General features: G+C 41.0%; 1 protein-coding gene across 1 annotated transcript in view; it reads right to left on the bottom strand.

Moving 5' to 3' along the window:
• Hspa4 (heat shock protein family A (Hsp70) member 4) overlaps nt 1–24,472 on the bottom strand; it is a 49,029-nt gene that overhangs the window by 19,283 nt on the left and 5,274 nt on the right. The window contains exons 2-7 of the mRNA XM_075992672.1: nt 15,986–16,043; nt 12,006–12,146; nt 9,777–9,899; nt 7,250–7,349; nt 6,814–6,947; nt 3,024–3,268 (exon numbers count right to left, since the gene is read on the bottom strand). Coding sequence (XP_075848787.1) covers nt 3,024–3,268; nt 6,814–6,947; nt 7,250–7,349; nt 9,777–9,899; nt 12,006–12,146; nt 15,986–16,043 — 801 coding nt within the window. The remainder of the gene's footprint in view (nt 1–3,023; nt 3,269–6,813; nt 6,948–7,249; nt 7,350–9,776; nt 9,900–12,005; nt 12,147–15,985; nt 16,044–24,472) is intronic.

The following is a 24,472-nucleotide window of genomic DNA, read 5'->3' as shown; positions in this document are numbered from 1 at the left end:
TAATCAGACAGTGGTCATGACTGAACAGCTTATGAACATGTATAAAAACACTGAACTATACATTTAAATATACATTTAAATGATATAATAGTGTTTGTATGTGAAGTCTACCAGCAGCAAAAAAAAAAAACCACTACAAAGGGAAAACAAATTAGAAATGAATGAATAAAACTAACCACTATGTGTTTAAGAGCAAAACAAGCTAGTAGTAATGCCCCAGAGTACCCCCAGACAGGCAAGATTCCCCAAGAAAAGTGGAGCTGGAAAACACTGAACTCAAGAAAGCTTAATTTAGCCAGGCAGTAGTGGCACACGCCTTTAACCCCAGCATTTGGGAGGCAGAAGAAGGTAGATCACTTTGAGTTCACGGCCAGCCTGGTATACAAAGCAAGTTCCAGGACAGCTAGGGCTGTCAGACAGAGAAATCCTGACTTTGCTCCTCACACCACATAAGCGTTACATTATGTGAACGCACATGAACTGGTGGATACAACACTTGCCAGGAGAGACAACGATGCACTGACGCACACTTCCTCAGGAATGAACCTCTGACCTATCTATCATGCAACACACACAGCCATACACAATCCACTGCTGTGATACATATAGAGAACGCAGATGTAATATGAAATGGAACCAAGAACTGCTTACATAGCCTGGGAATTTTTTCTTCGTGGGGGAAAAGGGAGGTGAGACAGTTTCTTTACGAAGCCTAGCTGTCCTGAAACTTACTCTGTAGACCAGACAGGTCTTGAACTCACAGTGGTCCACCTGCCTCTGCCTCCCAAGCGGTATGATTAAAGGTGTGCACCCCCAATGCACAGCTTCAGGCTCTGGGACTTTCATCGTACAGTGACTGTTTCCATTACATCAAGTGGTACTTCACAAAACTGCATGTGCTAAATTTCACTAACTAGTCACTTTAGTGCTGCGTGTGTGGTGTGTACATTAACTTCTTTTTTCAGATGGGATCTTACATGGCTGGTCTCAACCTCATTTGATTGTACACATTCAAGCAGCTGGCTGTCTTAACACTAACGTATCACACCTACCCAGAAATATGACTAATGAAGGAACACCTTCACATCCCTACCCTGTGCAGCAAATCTGCCTGTCTCAAGGAAATATCAGGTTCAGAAAAGCAATGTCTTATGGAAACCAAACTGGCCTCAAACTAGGTAGCTAAGGATGACCTTGACCTTTTTATTGCCTTTTAGTGAGTGTGTTTGGATGTGTTTATATTTATGGCGACACACCTGTGGAGTGGAGGTTCTCTCCTTCCTTCACATGGATCCTGGGGATTGAACTCAGGTCACAAGGCTTAAGAGCAGTCACCGTTATTTGTTGAGTTATTTCTCTAGCCTGACTTTGAACTTCTGTTGCTGGTATGTGGACCCAGGGTTTCAGGAATGCTAACCAAGTACTCTACCAACCGAGCCACACCCTCATTTCAGCGGATATACTGTCACATTCAAAGTAATCTAATCTCATTCATTTCAAAAATAGGTAGTCAACTCTCAAGACTAAAAACTGAAAGTCAGAAAGAGCCAGGTGGTGGTGGTACACAGTGTTAATCCCAGCACTTGGGAAGCAGAGGCAGGCGGATCTCTGTGAGTTCAAGGCCAGACTGGTCTACAGTATGATCCTGTTCCAGGCCAGCCAGGACTATTTCACCGAGAAACCATCTTTTAAAAACAAAAAAAAAAAAAAAAAAAAAAAGAGTTCAAGCCAGTCTGTGTTCTTACATGTAGATAATAAAACCTGTATTTCCTTTTTTAAAAAACGTTTTTTGGGGGGATGGTGGTTTTGGAGAACAATCTGTTTTTTAACAACAAAGCAGCATTTAGGGCTAGAGATAGATGGTCCAGCAGCTAAGAACACTGGCCACTCTTTCAGAAGACCCAAGTTAAATTCCTAGCACCCATAATGTGGTTCACACTGTCTTAAATTCTACTACCAGGAATTCGGCTGGGCTCTACAGGAACCAATTTATGTATGTGGTCCACAGACACATATGCAAGCAAAGCACCCATGCACATAAAAATTAACATTTTAAAAATAGCATAAAGTCAAATCAGATTCTAAAAACACACACCTATCTACTTAACTCTTATAATCAGCATTTGACTATAACAAATATCTGGAACACACCAGCCTACCATCAAATCTTAAGTCTCTTCTCCCCTAACATTCACTCACCACTGGGGGGGGGGGGGGGGCGTAGAGGAGAGGCCTTCACATGCAGAAATTTCCAAGCAAGAGAAAAGGGTAAGCAAGGACAAACTTGGACACTGGTCAACAATAAATACCATCTCGAATTTTTTAAGGGTCACTAAGGCTCACTTCCCCAAACAAGCCATCAGTCCTGCCTGAATTCTACCAATGGATTTCACAGCCAAAAGAACATTTCACTCCCTCATCCAAGCAACACAATCAAGCAACAATAACAGAATGTTTCTGAAATAACATTAAATGTCAATTCCCCAGAATTCTTGCAGTATTATATAAAAAGGACTGCTGCCCTCAAGTGATCCTAAACCACTCAAACCAACTATTTTAATTGGTGCTTAAACTGAATTTATCCTATTTAAGCATGAAAAGTATGATTCAGTAGTTTAATGAAAACCAGTAATTTGTACGTAATACGTACTTAAGTTGTTAACTAGTAATTTTCAGGAACATTTGAGTTACCAAAACCATTACTAGAACCACCAGATCCAACCTTTCCATAAAAACTGGGTCCCAGATGACCTACAATTTTTAACACACTAACTAGCATGATTTCAATCATCAGTTAAAAAAAAAATGGAAGCTCAAAATTCATTTAACATTAAGAATTAATATGGAGACAGGGTGGTGGTGGCCTAAGCCTTTTAATCCCAACACTTGGGAGGCAGAGGCAGGTAGATCTTTTGAGTTCAAAACCATCCTGGTCTACAGAGCGAGTCCCAGGCCAAAAGCTACAGAGAGAAGCCCTGTCAGCGGGGGTAAAGGAGGGGAGGGAGAAGAAGTAATATGGTTACCTATTCATAGTTCCGGATACATCAATGTCATTCATAAAACATTCAATGCTCAAAGGGAGGTCTGAAGCATTCGCACTCATCAATTTCTTGAGTTTCTCACACTCTTGAGACAGTCGTAATAAAGCACGAACTTTAGATTTTATGTCTAGCTTGTACTTCTTTCCAAATTCTTCACAGAAGTGATTTACTAACACCTCATCAAATTTTCTGCCTCCCAGTGTTGTGTCAAAAGCTGTAGCCAAAACCTTCAGAGGAAAAAAAGATAATCCAACAGTTAACCAATTTTAAAGTTTATCATGATGCATACTCTATTTTTTAAAATACTTATTTATTTATTATGTATACAATATTCTGTCTGTGTGTATGTCTGCAAGCCAGAAGAGGGCACAAGACCTCATTACAGATGGTTGTGGGCCACCATGTGGTTGCCGGGAATTGAACTCAGGACCTTTGGAAGAGCAGGTAATGCTCTTAACCACTGAGCCATCTCTCCAGCCCCATACTCTATTTTTTAAAAGGCCAGAAGTATGTTTATCAAGGCTGAAATTAAGGATCTAGTGCATAATCCTTGTTAATATTAGATTATGAAACAGGCAGCCCTTTTATCACTGCCCACCCAGCAGTCCTGACAATGTACTAAATAAACTTTTTTTCTTTGAGGGGAGAAAATAAATAAATAAACAAATAAATAAATAAATGAATGAATGAGTGCAGGCGCACATGCGCCCCTGAGCGCACACACGCCTCTGAGCACACACACACACACACACAGAGACAGAGAGACAGAGAGAGAGAGAGAGACAGAGACACACCATGAAAACATTTTGAAATGAGTACGGCTCACTTCACTAATGAGCCCTCCAGAGGCTGAAGACAAGATGACTGCCACAAGCCTATGTAGGAGCTCCAGATCAGCCTCAAATACAGCGGGAGCAAAAATAACTACTGAGGCTGGAGCTACGGCACTAGTTGACCTGGGTTCAATTTCAAGCACGCACATGGCAGCTCACACCTGTCTGTAACTCAGGGGACCCTAACAAGCATCAATGCACATGAAAATAAAATATTTTTAAAAAATACTCTCTACACATTATGGGGAAGCTGTAGAAGGAGAGAGACCATCTTCATAACTTCTACGCTGGTAGAAACAACTGCACATCTCCACCACTCCCCCCAACTTGACTCAACAGGAGTTTCACAATCAAGGTCAAACGTAAGTTCCAACTTCTGATCCAAAAGCTACCGACAAAACAGTGGAGCTCTAATCAGTTCACCATCAGAAAGCTGCAGAAATCTTGAGCACAGCCATGTTTCTATGTGTCACAATAAGTATGGTACAGTTGCACTGGCACCTTTCCAAATGTATAGCAGAATTCTTAAGTATATTAAACCCAAAGCAGATCCAGTAAGAGATGACAAGCTAAGTGACAACATTTTTGTGAAGGAACTAAACCTATAAAATATAACGTTTTTTGTTTTGTCTTTCAAGATAGTCTCTGTGCATTTCTTACTGTCCTCAACTTGCTTTGTAGACCAACCAGGAAGGCCTGAAACGCAGAGATCCGCCTGCCTCTGCTTGCTAAGTACTGGCATTAAAAGCATTCACCACCACCACCCAGCTAGAATATAATCTCTTTAATAAACACTACATAGCAGCATAGAAATTTTCTTTCTTTTTTTTTTAAGATTCATTTATTTACTATGTATAGTGTTCTACCTGCATGTATTCTTACATGCCAGAAGAGGGCACCAGATCTCATTACAGATGTCTGTGAGCCACCATGAGGTTGCTGGGAATTGAACTTAGGACCTTTGGAAGAGTAGCAGTGCTCTTAACTTCTGAGCCATCTCTCCAGCCCCCAGAAAATTTCTTTTTTTTTTTTTTTTTTTTTTTTTTTTGGTTTTTCGAGACAGGGTTTCTCTGTGGTTTTGGAGCCTGTCCTGGAACTAGCTCTTATAGACCAGGCTGGTCTCGAACTCACAGAGATCCGCCTGCCTCTGCCTCCCGAGTGCTGGGATTAAAGGCGTGCGCCACCACCACCCGGCCCAGAAAATTTCTTAAGTTAACTGAAAAATTGGACATAGGTTTGACTACAGCAATTTCAGTTTTGTTTTCTTCACTGCAACGTAGGCGAAAGATGTAGCTCAGCGGTAGAATACTTGCTTAATTAAGCAAGCCTGAGGCCCTCGGTTCAATCCTCAACTCGAGTTAAGATAAAAATCAGGGGTACAGTTGCACATCTGCAATCCCAGAACTCCGGGCTAAGGCAGAATGCTTGCTGAGTTTGTGGCTAGCCTCAGCCAAAATGAGACCTTGACCCAAATTTCTGGTCTCAAGTGTAATACACCAGCCTTTGCTTCCCATGGGCTAGGATTACAGTCATGAGCCACCATACCCAGCTTAAGATAGTATATGAACATTAAGAATTATACCTGACCCATAATTTGGCTATAAATCTTGTAAATATTCATTTCCCAATTAATGTTTGGTAATCTAAAACAACTAGAATATAGATAAAAAAGAAAAGCAGAAGCAAGTTTATTATTCAAAATACAGTACAATGAATTAGAACCCAAAAATATGCTTCAATACTACTAATATTTCACATTAGTACCTCCTACTATGCCCACAATATTGGGGGCAAACGTAAACCTTGGCACCAGGAACCTTGAAACACATCTCAAGTAACTAAACAGGCATTAGAAAAACCCGGCCAGAGGGACAGTTAGTCTTCTACTGTCGGTGTAGCTCCAAAAGGAAGCAGACATGTGTGCTGTGGCAGTCCTTGCCTCTCCACAGCTCTACAACTCAGCATAAGAGTGCTTTAGTTTAAATACTCCAGAAACCCACTGTCCTTCTAGTCTAGTGCCCTCTAGCATATACTCTGGTCCCTCCCCTTTCTAGAACTCTCCAAATCTCAATAGCACTTTACACATCCTTTGAGCCCCTGAGCTGAGGAAAGCTCGCTGAAGCCCACCAGGATGTACAAAAGTGGGAGAATCAGGACTAGAACTGAGGAACTGTTGTGAGGAGCGGGGGGGGGGGGGGGGGGCTGTGTTCCTGCAGCCCCAGCTCTCGGCCGCCTGGCTAGCTTAGCCCTGAAATAATTACACAGAAACTGTATTCTTTTAAACACTGCCTGGCCCATTAGTTCCAGCCTCTAACTGGCTAACTCACATCTCGATTAACCCATTTTTAATAATCTGTGTAGCCCCACGAGGTGTGGCTTACCAGGAAAGATCTTAAGCTGTGTCTGTGTCGGCTGGGAGAATCATGGCGACTGCCTCAATCTGCTTCTTTCTCCCAGCATTCTGTTCTGTCTACTCCGCCAACCTAACTTTCTGCCCTATCAGGGCCAAGGCAGTTTCTTTATTAACCAATGAAAGTAACACCTAGACCCTCCTCCATCAAGGAACCTCACTCAATCAAGGTCCATGTCCTGTAATTTACTCCATAACAACTCTGGGTACAATTTATTTCGACCCACAGCCTCCACTCCCACCATAATTTCTGAGTTCCAGGTCAGGTGGCTTCACAAAAAGCTTCCATTGGTTGTTTAAAAAAAAAAAAAAGCCGGGTGATGGTGGTGCACGCCTTTAATCCCAGCACTCGGGAGGCAGAGGCAGGCGGATCTGTGAGTTCGAGACCAGCCTGGTCTACAGAGCTAGTTCCAGGACAGGCTCCAAAGCCACAGAGAAACCCTGTCTTGAAAAACCAAAAAAAAAAAACCCTAACTAATTTGTCACTTAAAAGTTTGTAATCATATTTTCCCTCTGGAAAAATACTTACTTTCAGTTTTCCTCTATTAAATGCACATACAGAAACTTGATAGGCAGAATGTCCCATGTCTACAAAAACTACATTTCTTGGTTTCTCCTCTAAGGCAGGAAGATCTTGTTTATAGATTCCATATGCAAGGGCAACTACACAAGAGAGAGGAAAATTAAGTTCAATACAGTATCTTCTAAATGCTAAAATTCATTTAATTCATTTTTTAAAAAAGGTTTTTTTAAAATCTCCAAAACCAGCTACACTGTGTATTGTGTGGGGAGAATCAAATTCTTTATAAGCACTGAATAATTTATTCATGTAGAGTATCAGCATTCAATGTTACCCAGCTTCAATATTTAACAAGTCCAAGAGCAGAGTAACAAAAGTAATCTGCAGCTGTTTTATTCATTAATCCCTCTTAACTGCACTTGTTTCATTCATTAGTCACTCTTACCTGCAGTTGTTTCATTCATTAACCGCAGGCAATTTAGACCAGCAATCTGTGTGGCATCCATCACTGACCGGCGTTCTGCATCAGTATAGAAACAAGGAACCTACAGTAGAAAGCATACTCTTTACAAAGGCCTGTATAAAGCTGTCCTTGCCTGGCATTCAGGAACTAGATTAATAAATAGGTTTCCTAGTGCTAATTGTGGAGGGGCATACATGTGATCCTAGCATTTAGGAGGCTGACGCCAACATGTTCAAAGCTAACCTGAGCTAAACAGACCCTGTCTCAAAAAGATAATTTAAAAATAAATTGATGGAATTTTCCTCTTAACCAATTAAAAATAGCTGACTGTACTAAATTACTTATACAAGCAATGTAATTTGTGCTGACTACCTGCTGTCCTGAAGTCCAGAATGCTGTACATGCTGGGTAGGATACTTGTGGAACCAAACTTAAAATAATTCTAGACCCAGGCGACATTTTTTGGATGGAGAACGTGTCACACATGCTCTTACACCTCATGCACCTGTGCCTCATTCCCACCACAAGCCGCTCCATTACCTTCTCCCTCTGTTTACTGCAGTGTCTGTTCACTGCCGAATTCGCCCTCACTCAAACTCAATGAGGTCTTAAGAACTTTGTTTTGTTTTTCGAGACAGGGTTTCTCTGTAGCTCTGGAGCCTGTCCTGGAACTAGCTCTTGTAGACCAGGCTGGCCTCAAACTCACAGAGATCCGCCTGCCTCTGCCTCTGAGTGCTAGGATTAAACGTGTGTGCCACCACCACCTGACAGTCTTAGGAACTTTAGCAAGACTTAGAAAACCATCTTTTAAAATAACCTAACCCCTCAAAATGGAAAAAAAAAGTCATTTAGACATCACACTATTTCATATAAATATTATTTCAGCATTACTCAAAGTAAAGGGTTAGACAAAGAAAAGGGGTAAGTTTGGGAGACCAATGGAATGCAGAGTAATCCATACCCAGCCAGTGGTTCTCAACCTTCCTAGTGATGTGACCCCTTAATACAGTTCATATTGTGGGGACCCCCCCAGCCATAAAATTATTTTCACTGCTACTTCATAACTGTAATTTTACTACTGTTATGAATAGTAATATATGAATGATATCTGATCTAGCACCCCTGTGGAAGAGCCTTAGACCCACCCTCAAAGGAGTTGTGACCCACATGCTGAAAAACTGCTACATTAAACAATCAACTTCACCTGGGCTCCTGACAGCCTTCCAATCCCCAAAATGTCAAACACAATTACTATCCATAACTAAGTGAAAAGTGCACCTAACAGCCTTGCTTTGCCATCAAAAAACCCATTAAGACAAAATGGACAAAGAGCTAAAACATTAGTGGGGTGGACAGTTTTGTCAACTTGATACACGTAAATCATCTGAGAGTAGGGAGCCTCAACTAAGAAAACGCTTCCATCAGATGGAGCTGTAGGCAAGCCTGTAAGGCGTTTTCTTTATTAATGATTGATGGGGAAGGGTCTAGGCCGTTGCGGATTGGGCCACCACTGGGCTGGTGGTCCGGTACTCTACACGGTACTCTACAACAAAGCAGGCAGTACAAGTCATAAGGAGCAAGCCAATAAGCAGCTCTTTTGTGGCCTCTGCAATCCGCTATCTCCAGGTTCCTGCCCTAGACACTTTCTTCAAAATATCAAAAGTGATGTCGAAGTATAAACCAAATAAACCCTATCCTACAAGTTGCTTTTGATCATGTGTTTCACCACAGCAACAGTAGTCCTAACTAGGACAATGAGACAACAATGGCAGAATGAGGGCACCACATGGCAAAGGCATATAGAAACCCATACTTCAACAGCCTCTAGGATCCACCATACAACACAAGACTACTACAAGTAGCCAGGCTCCCATTTAAACAAGGGCACACAGAAGATAAGTGTTTTTAGTACTAGATACAGGCAGGAGGGGGGGAAAAATGGAGGAAGACATTTACATCTAACATTCAACTCATTCAATAAAGTATCTACCCTGTCCCTAAGCACTACACTAGGTACTGAAAAAATAAAGAGAAAACTGGGGTTTCAAGTGAGGCTTGAAGGACAGACAAGAACTAAATAGGTACAAGAGGCCCTGATATGGCTCAGGTGGTATGAGTGGGTAGGGTGATGATGATCTCTTTCCTTCTAGCCAGGCAAGCTGGGTCATGACTGGAATTGCAGCACAGGCAAGAGGCACAGGTCAAGAGGCACATCAAGGTGAACAGCAACCAAGTACAAGATCAGCCTGGTCTACACAGCAAACTCCCAGGCCAGCCCAGACTACACAGTGAGATCCTGTCTCTAAAAATAGAAAACGAAGAAAATGAAGCCTATGTGTGAGCATGGTATCACTACAATCCCAACACATAGACAAAAATGGGATCCTGCCTCAAAAATAGTAACTTCTCAAAATTACCACTACAACCTGACACAGGAACAATTTTTACTTGTAATTAACAGCTCTTTTCCTTGCTTAAGGCAGCTCCCTAAAACCAGAGACATACTCACCGAAACAACACAATCTACCACAGGCTTCTTAAGAACACTTTCTGCTGTCTCCTTCAATTTAGACAAAAGCATAGCAGTTACTTGCTCGGTGGTAAAATTCCGCTCTTCCTCCATATATGTAACCTGCAAGAAGACAAAAGGATCCAATTTTAGTCCACTGTATGCTCTAATCAACAGAACAATGCCTCAAGAAGGGACTAGAGAATGCTATCTTTACAAAGAGTTACCTTCAAAGTCACTTTTTTGCTTAACTTACTTTCCAAACATGACACTTCATGAAAGACGACCACAAACTAAAGCAAAGCTTGATGCGATTATCTGTGCCAGAAGCAAATCATCCTGTCCTGCCATAAAAGGACTGCCTTATCACCTGGCATACTATGTGATCTGTGGACTGTATAGTGAGTCTACATTATTCATCTCCCTAACCAGGACACAAGTGATTTTGAGATCATTATGCCCCAGAACCTACACAGTCAAAATAAGGCTTGTTGGGTTAAAGAATAAATGTTGACCAAGTCTCAGGAAGCATTTCATGACAAAGTCCTGCCCTGGATAAAGTCTACAACCCTTTCAAATGGCATGTTCAAGCATTGCAGGATAACCCATCCTCCCAGATGCTGAGCCCCACCCAGCAGATAACATCCAAAACAGGTCCTCTCTCAACTTGGAGAGGAGCTTATCTCCTCGCTTCCCTCAATTCTAATTCAGTGCAGAAGCTGCCCTTACTCACTTTATGTCATGACAGAGACGGGTAGACACCCTTCCTGAGCCCATTTGTAACCTGCCCTACCTATTGACTTTCTGCTTGGCTCTGGGTCAGTTCCTATGCTTTGTGTCTACATGAACCAGATCCCAAGACTTCTTCCTCCTCCTTTCTATGCCACATCTGTCCTGTTTCTTGCCTTTAACAAGTTCCCATTTCCTTACAAACCCTTTTCCCCTTTTCCTCTGCTGCATTCCAGCCTCATCCCTTAGTGAACCATTCAAACCTTACATAAGCCTAGTCATCATTTTTAATTACATTTATTTATTTAGGAGGGATGGATACATGCCACTGCGTGTATAAAGAGGTCACCCAGAGGACAACTTTCAGATTTAGTTCATAACACTGTCAGTCTCAGTGACAGCACCTTTCCCTGCTAAACCCCCTGGTGATTGATTATTCTTTCAGAGAACCCTTTCTCTCTAATTTGAATTCTCAGCTACACTGTCAAACAATACTGTTCGTAGACTTCTCACTATTAGGTGTTATTTGTTTTTATGGTACTAGGATTAGATCTACACCTCATTAATTGGTCTACTAATGAGTTATACCCCCAGCCCCATGTGAGTCAGTAAGAATCTCATAATTCTTATTTCTACAACCAGTATGGTCTCAAATAACTGAGGACGATGGCTAACACCTGTAATCCCTACTCAGGAGGCCAAGGCAGGTGAATTCAAGGCCAGCCTAGGCTACAGAACAAAACCTTATCACACAAAAAAAGCCCTATCAAATACCAGCTCTAAAGCTCACTCACCTAGATTCCTTTTACTCCCTGACTGTAACTGTTAAGTACACTACCCACCCCAAATCCCAACCTCTTAGTCTTGTGTAATAGGGTCACTACTGCGCCACAAAGATTCTTCTGTACATGTCTCACAGATAAAGATCAAACTCACTCTTCCATAAAACATTTCTTTGCAGCTTCAGTCCTACTGCCAAGACTACAGCCATGTTCCTGGCTAAAGACTCTGACGTTATTCTTTGCCCTGCTCATCCACAAGTCTTCTCTAACATCACCTTAGAAAGACAGCTCTCATTGTGAACACCACAAACAGAAGTAACCAAATTAACATCAGTTCCTAGGCCTTGAATACAGAGAACAGGACCGACCACCAGCATCTCCCAAAACGAAAGACTACCAGTTTTTATCAGCAAATGTTCTTAAACATTTTCATTACAGTCGGTGGTTAAAGAGCATTGGTGGCTGCTCTTCCAAAGGACAGGAGTTCAATTCCCAGTACCCACACATGAGGGTTCAAAACTACTTGTAATTTCAGCTCCAGGGGATCCACCACCCTCTTCTCGATTGAGAGCACCAGGCAAAAGACTCATACATACAAGATCATACATACAAGATCATAAAGGATTACATTTATTACATTACAGCTTCATCAAAATAACACTGACACACACTAAACTGATTAAATGCTGTCTCTTAACAGCTATCTGCAAAACCTTACCTTTATGCCCGTTAATCCAGTGGGCAACTGCACAACGTCATACGCCAGATTAGATTTTTCTGCCTCCACAAATGGATCAGAGAATGCACGCCCATGAAATCTTTTAAATCCTTGAACTGTGTTCTTGGCATTGGAAATTACCTAGAAGAAAGAATAGCATAAAAAGACCATTTAGTTTTCAATTTTCAAGTCTCAGATTAGTTAGAATCCTTTTAAGATTTATTATGCATACAGTGTTCTGCCTATATGTCTGCCTGCAGGCCAGAAGAGGGTGCCAGATCTCATTATAGATTGGTTATGAGTCATCAAAGGGATCTTGGGGATTGAACTCAGGACCTCTGGAAGAGCAGCCAGTGCCCTTAACCTCTGAGCCACTTCTCCAGTCCCTGTTAGAATCCTTTTAATTCACAAAATTTCCTTACAGAGTCAGGCATAGTGGGACATGATTGCAACATCCAGGATCACCCAAAGCTCCAGGCCAACCAGGCTACATAATGAGATACTGTCTTCAGAAGAATAGGGATGCATGCACACGCAGATATGCCTTAACAATATTTTTAAGGTATGGTTTGCCCTCAGTTATCTAGCCTACTTTCATTCTCATAAGCACTTTCCCTTTCTTAATAAGCTGTCCTACTTCCCTTTCTTTTTTTAATATTTATTTATTTATTTATTATGTATACAATATTCTGTCTGTGTGTATGCCTGAAGGCCAGAAGAGGGAACCAGACCCCATTATAGATGTTTGTGAGCCACCACGTGGTTGCTGGGAATTGAACTCAGGACCTTTGGAAGAGCAGGCAATGCTCTTAACCTCTGAGCCATCTCTCCAGCCCCTATTTCCATTTCTAACCATGTATCCCTGATAAAAATTCTACCCTGGGACACAAGAACATGGCGACTTTATTAACCTATCTAATATGTCTTTCTGTAAAAATCTTATAAATGCTCAAATGCAAAAAGAGGTTAGTAAAATGTGGGAGGGAAGATTTTAAAAAAATAAAATAAAAAGATGTGGGAGAAAAGACCAGGTGATGGTGCCTCATGCCTTTAATCCCCAAATTTGGGAGGTAGGTAGGCAGATCTCTGAGTTCTAGGTCAATCTAGTCTAGTTCCAGGACAGCCAGAGCTACTTAGGAGAAATCTTGTTTCAAATGGATGGATGGCTAAAGGTAGACAGGCAGATAAATGAGGTGTAAGAAAAAGGCATCAGACAGACAGAAATGAGATGTGGGGAAAACATAGCCTTCCAAGTTTCAATTTTCTTTAGATATTCAATCTTTCTAAATCAGGTAAAATGAGAGCAAGGAACTTACTTGAGTTTCAGTGGCAGGACTAAAATCCATCTAGCATGCTTGTTCCTTTCCATCAAGTCAGGCCACTACACTTACCAAAATATTTCCTGTTCTTAAACATTTAATATTTACAGAAAATGACTATCAGCTTCTAAAACTGCTCACAATTTATGCTTCATTCTTTCCAGGAAAAAAAATCAGCAATACTTATTAATTCATAAATTCTCATTAAACAAACCCATAAAATAGAGCTGGAGATGTAGGAGGTCAAACACATTCGTGGCATGCACACAACTCTGGAGTCACGTGCACACTCACACACAGAGCTCCAAATTTACCACAGAGTACACATATAGAACAAAGACTATTTGAGAGAGCATTTGTAACTATTTTTATAAGAGGAAAGTGAAATAAATTATGTCCGGATACTGAAATGCTAATATAAGGGTAGCACTTTGAAGTGAAAGGACAAGTATCTGTGTGGTACTAGCACTTGGATGCTTACAAACAACAAAAGGATTAGTCATTCATTCAAACAGTAACAGTGAGGCTGGGAACACACGTCAGTGAAGAGTATGCACAAGACATATACAGCGTCCTAGTTTTAATCCAAAGAAAGATAATAACAGGCATTTTATACATAATGGTGGAATAGGTGACATCCACATTTCCTATACTTTTCTAGATCCATTTTTTAATTCTTCTAGAATACACAGTAACCAACAGAGAACAGAAAACATTGGTGGATATTTTAAGTTTCAGGATCAATATGTGCTCCTACTCACAGCATAAGACATGTAAGAAGCCTGTACAGACAGGAAAAGCTCAGTGAAGCCTCCAAGTGAGGTCTGGCCTGAAACAGAAACTCAGTATATCACAACCAACAAACAGCATAGAACCAGGCAGCCAGTGTAATACAGCAACTGTACTCAATAGGGAAACAAATTCACTGACATTTATAAAACAACCATTTGAAAGTAAACATAAACTTATAGAACACCTCCAAAATTTAGAGCACTCTAAAAATAAAACTATAAAACACTCAAGTAAAAGCCAACTAACAAAGCACCACTTTTCTTTGTGATAGGGTCTCTTCTCATTTATCCCAGGCTGGCCTCAAACTTGCTATATAGGCAATGATAATCCTGAAGTGCTAGCCCTGTTTCCACATAGTGCCTGGTTTTATATCAATTTGATACAACTAGAGTCTTCGGAGAGGAAGGAGCCTCAACTGAGAAAATGCCTCCATTAAGACCCAGCTGTAGGGTATTTTAATTATTGATCAATGGGGGAAGGCCCAGCCCATTTTAGGTGGTGCCATCCAGTCTGAGCAAGCTATACACAAGCCAGTAAGCAGCACTCCTCTGTGGTGTTTGCATCAGCTCCCGCCTCCAGGTTCTTGCCCTGCTTGAGTTCCTGACCTGACTTTCTTTGGCAATGAACAGTGATACAGAAGTATAAGCTGAATAAACCATTTCCTCCATAATTTGCTTTTTGGTCATGGTGTTTATGAAGACACTTCACCATCCAAGTGCTGGGATTATAAAACAAGCCACATCTGTTTTATGTAGTGCTAGGTAAGGACTGAACCCAGGCCTCAAGCACACTACCAACTATCCATTCCCAGCCAAGAAAGTGTTCTCTTTATTTCTGTGTGTACATAAAGTCAATGTCAGGTTTCTTCCTCTATTGCTTTTCATCTTACTTTCTGAAAGAAGCACTTTACCCATTAAGCCATCTCGCCAGGAACAAGCACCATCATCTTAGGCACATTTTAGGTCCTGCATGGTCCAAAAAGCTACTCATACATTTGTTGCTCCAGACTGAACTGTACCAAGGTCAAATATGGAACTCCTTTACTCTACAGATATCTCAGACATTCGTGGTAACAGATTCTTGGGACTTTGTTGCTCTGGCTACTCAGAAACAAGCAAATAGTCAAGATCCTGGTTGAAAAAGAAGATGCCAAGTCTCTTAATATGCCTCTTCAAGGTCTAGTGTTCTTTCTTGTGGAACCTGATTTTTTTTTTTTTTTTGGTTTTTCGAGACAGGGTTTCTCTGTGGCTTTTGAGCCTGTCCTGGAACTAGCTCTTGTAGACCAGGCCGGTCTCAAACTCACAGAGATCCGCCTGCCTCTGCCTCCCGAGTGCTGGGATGTGGAACCTGAATAACAATAACCTTAAACACGATGATGGAAGGCCCAGCAGAAGAGACTTCAAACACCAAAGGTCAACACCCCTTTGCTTTAAAAAAAAATCGGCACACTTAGTGTGCTGGCACACAGCTCGTGGGAAGCTGTGGCAGGAAGATCTTGAGTTCAAGGACAGCCTGAGCTACAAACTGAGTTTTAAGGGAACCTGCAACATAAGACCATACCTCAAAAAAGAAGGAAAAAACCCCAGGCAACAACATATAGTAGTAATTTGCATCAAACGTATTATATCCCACTAAGTACATAAAAAGAGGGTTCTAGGTTCTAAGTCGGGGAGCAATGGCGACTCAAAAGGCAGAGGCAGGTGGCTCTCTGTGAATTCAAAGCCAGTCTCATCTACAGAGCTTGTTCCAGAACAGCCAGAGCTGTTACACAGAGAAACCCTATCTCAAAAAAGAAGGGGGGGGGGGGGGATCCTAGTGCTGAGTGAAAATTCAGAGAAGTCGTTATAGGAGGAAAGACAGGCACTGTACCTGACTCTTAGCTGCTGCTCCAACTGAACGATTCTTAGGACCAAAAGAAACACAAGCCCTAGAAGATAAAAAAACAACATTTAGGCATCAGACTTTTATTATAATACACCTGAAACTCCAGCAGGTAAGATTTCTGAGTATCGCCTGAAAACAACGTTTCCTGAACTTTTAAAATTAAAATACAATTACCACACTTCCTCCCTCCTTCCAACCCTTCCTACGTCCCCCCACTCCCCTTAAATTTTTAATTATTACTGTTACATACACACACTCTATAACCTATTGATTCCAGATGGTGTTGCGGATATATGATTTCAAGTGTAAACCATGTATTAACAGCACACGATATGTCTATGATTTTTTTTTTATGTCTATGATTTTGACATTTATTTCTATTGCATAAAAACTGTCTACAAAATGGACTGAATACTGCTGTTTACAGGCTAGAGCACAGGTCTGATTTCATAACTCCCTGTCTAAAATACTAAAGAGAGGTGGATGGATGGGACAAGACCTACCACCCTAACCTTCCACATCTCATGTTCAAATCCCAATATTAAGCAATGTATTCCCATACCACTATCAATCAAATAATCTGTTTCTAATACAGCTCAATTTCAAAATAAATACAATCTACAAAAACTTAACAACTCAGGGCTGAAGAGAGTATTTTCTATTCTTCCAGAGAACAGAAGTGCCAGTCCCAGCATACACACTGTGGTTCACAACCATTTGTACCTCCAACTTCCAAGAGATCTGTTGCCCTTTTCTGACCCCAGAAGTTACCAGGTATGCAAGTGATACAAACATACATGTGGACAAAACACTCATACATATAAAATAAAAATAAAGAACCTGTCCTACTCATGTGAACAGAAAGTAATTTATTGGGGCTGGAGAGATGGCTCAGCGGTTAAGAGCACTGACTGCTCTTCCAAAGGTCCTGAGTTCAATTCCCAGCAACCACATGGTGGCTCACAACCATCTGTAATGAGGTCTGGTGCCCTCTTCTGGCCTGCAGGCATACAATACAGAATATTGTATACATAATAAATAAATATAAAAAAAAGAAAGTAATTTATTTACAAACAGCTCCCAGGGGCTGGAGAAATGGCTCAGGGGTTAAGAGCACTGGCTGCTCTTCCTTTCCTAGCAACCCCATGGTGGTTTCACAACCATCTATGAGATCTGATACCCTCTGCTGTTGTGCAGGCAGAACACTGTACACATAATAAAAATCACTTCTAGATCCAATAGTATACTGCCAATCTTCACTTCCACTTCTGAACAAACACAGTTCCAAACCACTATACATATTTGTACATATACTGAATTGAGCTGCTTCGTTTTTTGTTTTTCTTTGTTCTTTTTTTCTTTTTTGAGACAGTGTTTCTCTGTAGTCTGTCTTGGAACTAGCTCTTGTAGACCAGGCTGGCCTTGAACTCACAGATCCGCCTGCCTCGCGAGTGCTGGGATTAGAGGCGTGCTACTTGGTATTTTTACAAAGTTATTATTCATTTATGTATATATGTGTACGTTTACATATTAGTGAGAACACAGATGTCACATGCCCTAGGGCTAGAGTTATAGGCATTTGTGAGCTGTCAGATGTGGGTGCTGCAAATTTTAAAAAGTATGTGTTCTTAATCACTGTGCCATCACTCCAACCCTTGGCTGTTTCCTTTTTTTTTTTTTAAGGATTTATTTATTTTTATTTGCACTGGTGTTTACCCGCATGTATGTCTGTGCCAGATCTCTCTGAACTGGAGTTATAGACAGTTGTGGGCTGCGATATGGGGACTGGGAATTGAACCTGGGTCCTCTGGAAGAGCAGCCAGTGCTCTTAACTGCTGAGCCATCTCTCCAGCCCACTGCTTCTTTTTGAAACCCAAAACAGAAACCTGCTTGTAGGATTTTAAAAAAAAAGAAAACTATTTATGCTTAAGAAGTAGGCTGCTAAGGAGCTAGTACTTGACTTTTGCTATCTAGACTTCTATTTTGTAACCCAACACCCCTAGAACCAGGTCATATTCTCTTTATGCTCATATGTCACTTCCCTTTCCAGTAACTGGCTTTACTGTTTGCTTGCTTTGTGTATTACACCACTTAACCTCAGAAGCATTATATCTTACCTCATTTATCAGAGAGGAAACAGAGTATGAAATGGTCATCAGTAAGTGGATTAATCTAGGGTCTGAAAGTGATAGACTCAGAACATTAGATCATGTCTTTGTAATTTATATTCCAGCTTTAACCCTCTCATCCTCCTGAACACTGACTTTGATCTTCCAATTAAGCAGAATAAAAATTAAGAGTCCTGGAGGCGGACAGTGGTGGCACACGCCTTTAATCCCAGCACTCGGGAGGCAGAATCAGGGGGGTCTCTGTGAATCTGAGGCCGGCCTGGTATAGAGTTCCAGGACAGGCACCAAAGCTACAGAGAAACTGTCTCAAAAACAAACAAACAAACCAACCACAAAAGAGTCCTGGAGGGGACACCAAGCATAACCTCAGTTTAATCTCCAGGACCCAAAAGGAAGAAGAGAACTGATTGCCACAAGATGTCCCCCACATCCACACAAAAATAAATGTATTTTAAAAATCAGGGGAGGGGGGTAGAGTTGAAACAGGGTTTCTCAGGGTAGCCTCGGCTGTCCTGGAATTCACTCTGTAGAGGACCAGGCTCGCGCCTGAAATTTATAGAGATCAACCTGCTTCTGCCTCCCTCTGCTGGGATTAAAGGTGTACAACCAACACCCAGCCATATTAAAAACTTCAAGATACATTAAAGGGGAGAAGGAGGAGGGACAGAATACTAGGCCTCTCTGGGCTTCAGAGGCTAAGAACCCTGTAAGCCCTTCTTCAAGAGGTGTAGGGCTCTACGCACTATTCCATCCCATGGCAGATAAGACACAACCCGAGATCTCATGAACTTCACTCTGAATTCTGAGTTCTTTGTTTAAGCCTAGATAAAAGTAGGCTCTTTTTAAAAAAGCAGGTGCCAAGCTCAAAGATAACAAAAAAAAAAAAAACCCTCAAAAAAAGTCCATAAAGTACCATTTAAATGGTGTTATCATAGGCCATAAGGCCCTTTAAAAAAGAGCCCACACAATCTTACACCACTAATCACACGCCAAAAGAGTTGCCTTGCCTACCCTTTGGCAAACTACCATCTTTCTACTAATCACCAGATCAGATTTCTAAATGCCAAGACCATGGTGCCAACATAACACATTATTTATCTTCCATGTTTCCCACAGCCCTTTGAGCGAATTCTAACCTTAAAAGTGTTAAGTCATAGGGTGCAGGAAGGCAAGTGTAACCAGAATATATTATTATATACCTGCATGAAACTGTCAAAGAATAAATTAGCCAAGGATGAAGCTCAGCGGTAGAGACTCAACCTGAGTCACATGAGGTTTTGGGTTCAAGTGGGGAGGGGTGAACCAGTAACCATTTAATTGTTGAAGGTGCACTGGCATGCTTTAAGCATATACAGGCATCATTACTCTCAGTGGGTTATGAGGGCAAGGGGTAAAGTTGGATAAGAGAATATGGTTACACGTGCCCAGACAGAGGAAGGAGGAAGGGGTAATTACTTTCAAAATACATTGTATATACACATAAAATTCTCAATGAATAGTTTCTTAAAGAATAAGTTGATTTTTAAGGTTACAATGTCAAAAAGAGGACAATGTTCCCATTGAACAGATAATTTGGGGATGAAGAGAGGTTTCAAGACAGGGTTTCTGTGTAATCCTAGCTATCCCTGCTCTCTGTAGACCAGGTTGGACTGGAGAGATCCATCCACCTGGCTCTGCCTCTAGAATGGTGGGGTTAAAGGTGTGAGCCAACACCACCCAACATAATTTTTCATTCTACTCAGGACTGCCTCAGTTACCCTCCAGACAAAAACTGCCCACAAACATATCCCACAGCCCAGCCAATAGAACCTAAGGTCTCTGCTATTACAAGCCAACCCCTACAGCCACTCATAGCAACCAATATAATCCCTATAAAGCCTCCCAATCTTCCTACTTTACTAAAAACTTACCACCTGCAATATACTAGGTCTTTTAACTGTCGCCTGTTTAGTAAAACTGCCCCAATCCACTTCACACTCCCAAGTCAAACAAATTCATCTTTACCTCTTAACTTAGTGGGCTTGGTTTAATTTCTACTTAATAATGGCAAACACAATTTTAATTTTTAATCTAGTTGCTTCCTGCTCTAAGACTGTTTTACAACCTGTAAGTCACAATTTATGAGTGAATCTAAAAAACAAACGTTAGGTCATTAACTGCAACTTGAACACTAGCATGTACTGCCATGCACACAGAGCAGGAACACACATGTGTACAAGCACAAATACACAAAAAGCTTAGACTCAATTGTGATATGCCTACATGTCTCAATGCAAAACCCTTAACAAGCCAAGCATAAAAGCACCCAACTTTCTTAGTGCTCAGGAGCAGGGGAGGTAGTCGGCTGAGTTCAAGGCCACTGAGGTCACGTGTGTTTCAACAAAGCAGCCTCTAGTCACAGGTGACTATTTGAATTTTACTGTAAATATGTAAAACTCAGTTCTTCAGACCCCACTGCCCACATTTCAAGAATTCAACACCTAAGTGGCCGACAATTTAATATAGAACACTTTGGTTAACAGGAATGGTTTTTTAATTAACTTTATTGTTTTATTTACGTGAGTGTTTTGTCTGGGCGTACATCTGTGCACCACCAGTGTGTCTGGTACTCTCAGAAGACAGCATTGGATCCCTGGAATACTGATCTACACATTAATTTCTCTGAATTAGGTTCATGTTTCTTTTAAAATCTACATCCTCCTTAATAGTACTAAGGTTAATATATATCTTTCCAAGAACAAAAAAAACTATCTTTCAGAGGATGAAAGGCAGTGATGGGTAAGCCTTTGATACCAACACTCGGGAGGCAGAAACAGGTCGATCTCTGTGGATTCAAGGCCAGCCTGGTCTATAAAAACTAGTTCTAGCACAGCTAGGGTTGTTACACAGAAAACCCTGTCTTGAAAAATAAAAAGGCCAACTGGTAAATGGGCTTGCTACCAAACATGAGTTCTAACCCTGGGAACCAAACAGTAGAATAAAATTGATGCCACAAGTCTTACCTCCATATGCTTGCTATAGCATTCACACACATATTGTACAAATAAATGCCAAGTTTTACTTGTTTTGAGAGGTTGAAGGTCTTTGTTGTTGAGACAGATCTCACTATGTAGCACTGGCTAGCTTGTAACCGTATCAACCAAACTAGCCTCAAACTCAGGTCCACCTGCCTGTCCCCAAAGTGCTAACTAAAGTAAAGGTGTATGCCACCAAGCCCCACCAACTCAATTTTCTTTAACATGTTTTCCTTTCCCTTCTTTTTTTTTTTGGTTGTTGTTGAGACAGGGATTATGTATGTAGTCCTGGAACTCACTCTGTAGACTAGGTTGCCCTCGAACTCAGAAATCTGCCTGCCTCTGCCTCCCAAGTGCTGGGATTAAAAGCCACTACTACTAGCCAGCAGTTTTGTAATTTTGTTTTGGTTGGTTGGTTTTCGGTTTTTTGCGACAAGGTTTCTTTGTAGCTTTGGAACCTGTTTTGCAACTTGCTCTGTAGTCTAGGTTGGGCTCAAATTTAGAGATCCGTCTCCCGAGTGCTGGGATTAAAGGTGGGCACCACTACCTCCTGGCTATTCTGCAATTTTTTAAAATGCCTTTCCCATCTTTTTTTTTTTTTTTTTTTTTTGGTTTTTCGAGACAGGGTTTCTCTGTGGCTTTGGAGCCTGTCCTGGAACTAGCTCTTTAGACCAGGCTGGTCTCGAACTCACAGAGATCCGCCTGCCTCTGCCTCCCGAGTGCTGGGATTAAAGGCGTGCGCCACCATCGCCCGGCTTGCCTTTCCCATCTTGAGCTATTCAATCTTTTTTTTTTTTTGATGTATGGAGACACACAATAAGAACTGTCCTCACCTTCTTAAAAAGCATGTCACTAGTGGAACATCCTCCAGTAAGAACACCTATCTGTGAGCATCTCACACTATCCCTTGTTTTTTCATATGAAACACAGTACTCCATGAACTGTGTAGAAGTTGTAGAAGTTCTATATCAACACCAAGAACTGAGACATGCAGCATTTCCACTCTGCTATCAATATAGGTAATTTGAACATGCATGGACTCTACAACCAGTTACTATGAGCTTTCTAGCTGGGTAACTCCTGCGGCTTATCTGAATTGCAATTTACTTCTCTGCTATGGGGACAATTAAAGCATCTATCTCACTGCATTGCTAAAGATTAAATCTGATTATCCACTTCTAAAGGACTCAAGTCACAGATTGACACACCATAAATAATACTAGCTATTACAGATTCAAAAGGTCATAGACTAGGTTTCATATGTTTAAGTGTTTACTCTAAAATTGATTTCCCAAACTGTCCACTAAAATAGACACCCATCTTTCTTTAAAATTGACACTTGATCACAGTAATTCTGTAAACAAAGAGGTCATTCAAGACAAGTTCTGATAAACAGCTAGTAAACTGCAAGCCAGAATTCACCAGACAGCAATCATGCACCCTTATTTTATATGCAAGAGTGTTCTACTTATACAGTATGTGCAACTCCACTACACCAAGTCAACCCTGCACAAATCCCTAGGAGCACTCACAACAGCTGGACAGTATTTTTCTCCCATTCCAAACTGCCATTACAGAAAACTAATTCACATTTAAGCTCAAGACCCTGTTATAAACTGTAAATCCTACAAACAAAAGCTCTAGGTAAGACATACTACTGGCCAAATACTCATGCATTTCAACAGGTTAATATGAATGAAGGCTGGAGAAGACCATTGGCTGTTCTTCCTGAGGACTGGAGTTCAATTCCCAACATCTACATGATTGCTCACAACTGTCTGTAACTCCAGTTCCAGAGAATCTAACACCCTCACCCAAATATACATAAAAAGTAAATCTCTAAAAAAAATTAGGGAAAAAAAGATAAACATCTACTGTTGCAGATTTACTTAAACAAAGGTATGGGAGTGCCCAGAAAACTTAGTAGCACATTAAAAATGTTACCTAACTTACTTTCTTCAACTGGCCTAGTAATGGATACTTCCTTAAAGAGTACTGTCCTAGCCTTAACCTCTAAAATGACAAAATGTTAACATCAAACAGACCACACAACTCAGATTTTAAGATCTGAAATTTCTAAACTGAGTGTGGTGGCATACCCCTTTACTCCCAGCACTCTGAGCCGACAGCCTGGTCTACAAAGTTAAGTTCTAGGACAGCAGGGTTATGTATAGTGATCCTATATCAAAAAAAAAAAAAAGAATCTGCAGTTCCTAAATTCTTAGTAAGCTGTGCACATTTAAATAAAAGGAGTAGGGCCAGCAATATAGCTCAGCATGAAATGAATGTCAAACCTGAGAACTAAGCTTAACTAATCTCACCTCACATGATTGACAGTCAACTCCCACCCTCCAAAGTGCACATATACACAGACACACAAAAATAAAACTACATAAATAAAAATGTAAGAGGGGCTGGAGAGATGGCTCTGCAATTGAAAGCACTATGCTGCTCTTGAAGAGGACCCAGGTTTGGTTCCCAACACCCACACAGCAGTTCAGAACTTTTTCTAACTCCAGTTCCAGGGAATCAGAAATCCACTTCTGGCCTCCAAGGGCACTGCATGAATGTTGCACAGACATACATACAGGCAAAACACCCATACACATTAAAAATAAATTGTTTTTTAATAGTGCGCAAATTTCCAGATTTAATTTTAGTGTCATTATAGTACAGTTAATAGAGCATTAATCAAAAATACAAAAGGGCCAGGTACAGCAGCTCATGACTATATCAGTGCTCAGGAACTTGAGGCAGAGGACAATCATGAATTTGAACCTGGACTTTCCTGGGTAACACAGCAAAACCCTGTCTCCAAGGAGAGAGAAATACAATACAAACAAAAAACAGTAACAAAAAAAAAACCAGGCCATTGGCAAACATTCTGTTATTATACTACTATTCTATGTACTAAGTAAGAAAAAGACAAGTCAGGCATACTTATGTATACCTGTGAATCCCTGTGCTCAGGAAGAGGAAGCTGTAAAATCAAAAACTCAATTCTTGGCTATATAAACCGTTCAATACCTGGGAGACATTGTGGCAGAGAGAACTAACTCCTCCAAGTTGTCCTCTGACCTATGTATGCCAAAGCATGTGTGCTCACACTACAAGCACAATACTAGAGCAAAAAAAATAACAAATTTAAAACATCAGATTTACTGAAGTGCCCTTCATTTCTCTCATTGCTATCACACAAGAGGAAACCAAATACTACAGGAACTTCCTGGATATCTATTTTTCCAATATCCATTCTCACAAAGCCATTTTTTTTTTTTTTGCCAGATAGGGTTTCTGTGTAATAGCCTGCCTGCTTCTGCCTCTCGAGT

Source organism: Microtus pennsylvanicus, chromosome 11 (genome assembly GCF_037038515.1).
Source record: "Microtus pennsylvanicus isolate mMicPen1 chromosome 11, mMicPen1.hap1, whole genome shotgun sequence".
NCBI classification, from domain to species: Eukaryota; Metazoa; Chordata; class Mammalia; order Rodentia; family Cricetidae; genus Microtus; species Microtus pennsylvanicus.
The sequence above is the reverse complement of the archived record's forward strand: the minus strand, read 5'-3'. Positions and strand labels throughout refer to the sequence as shown.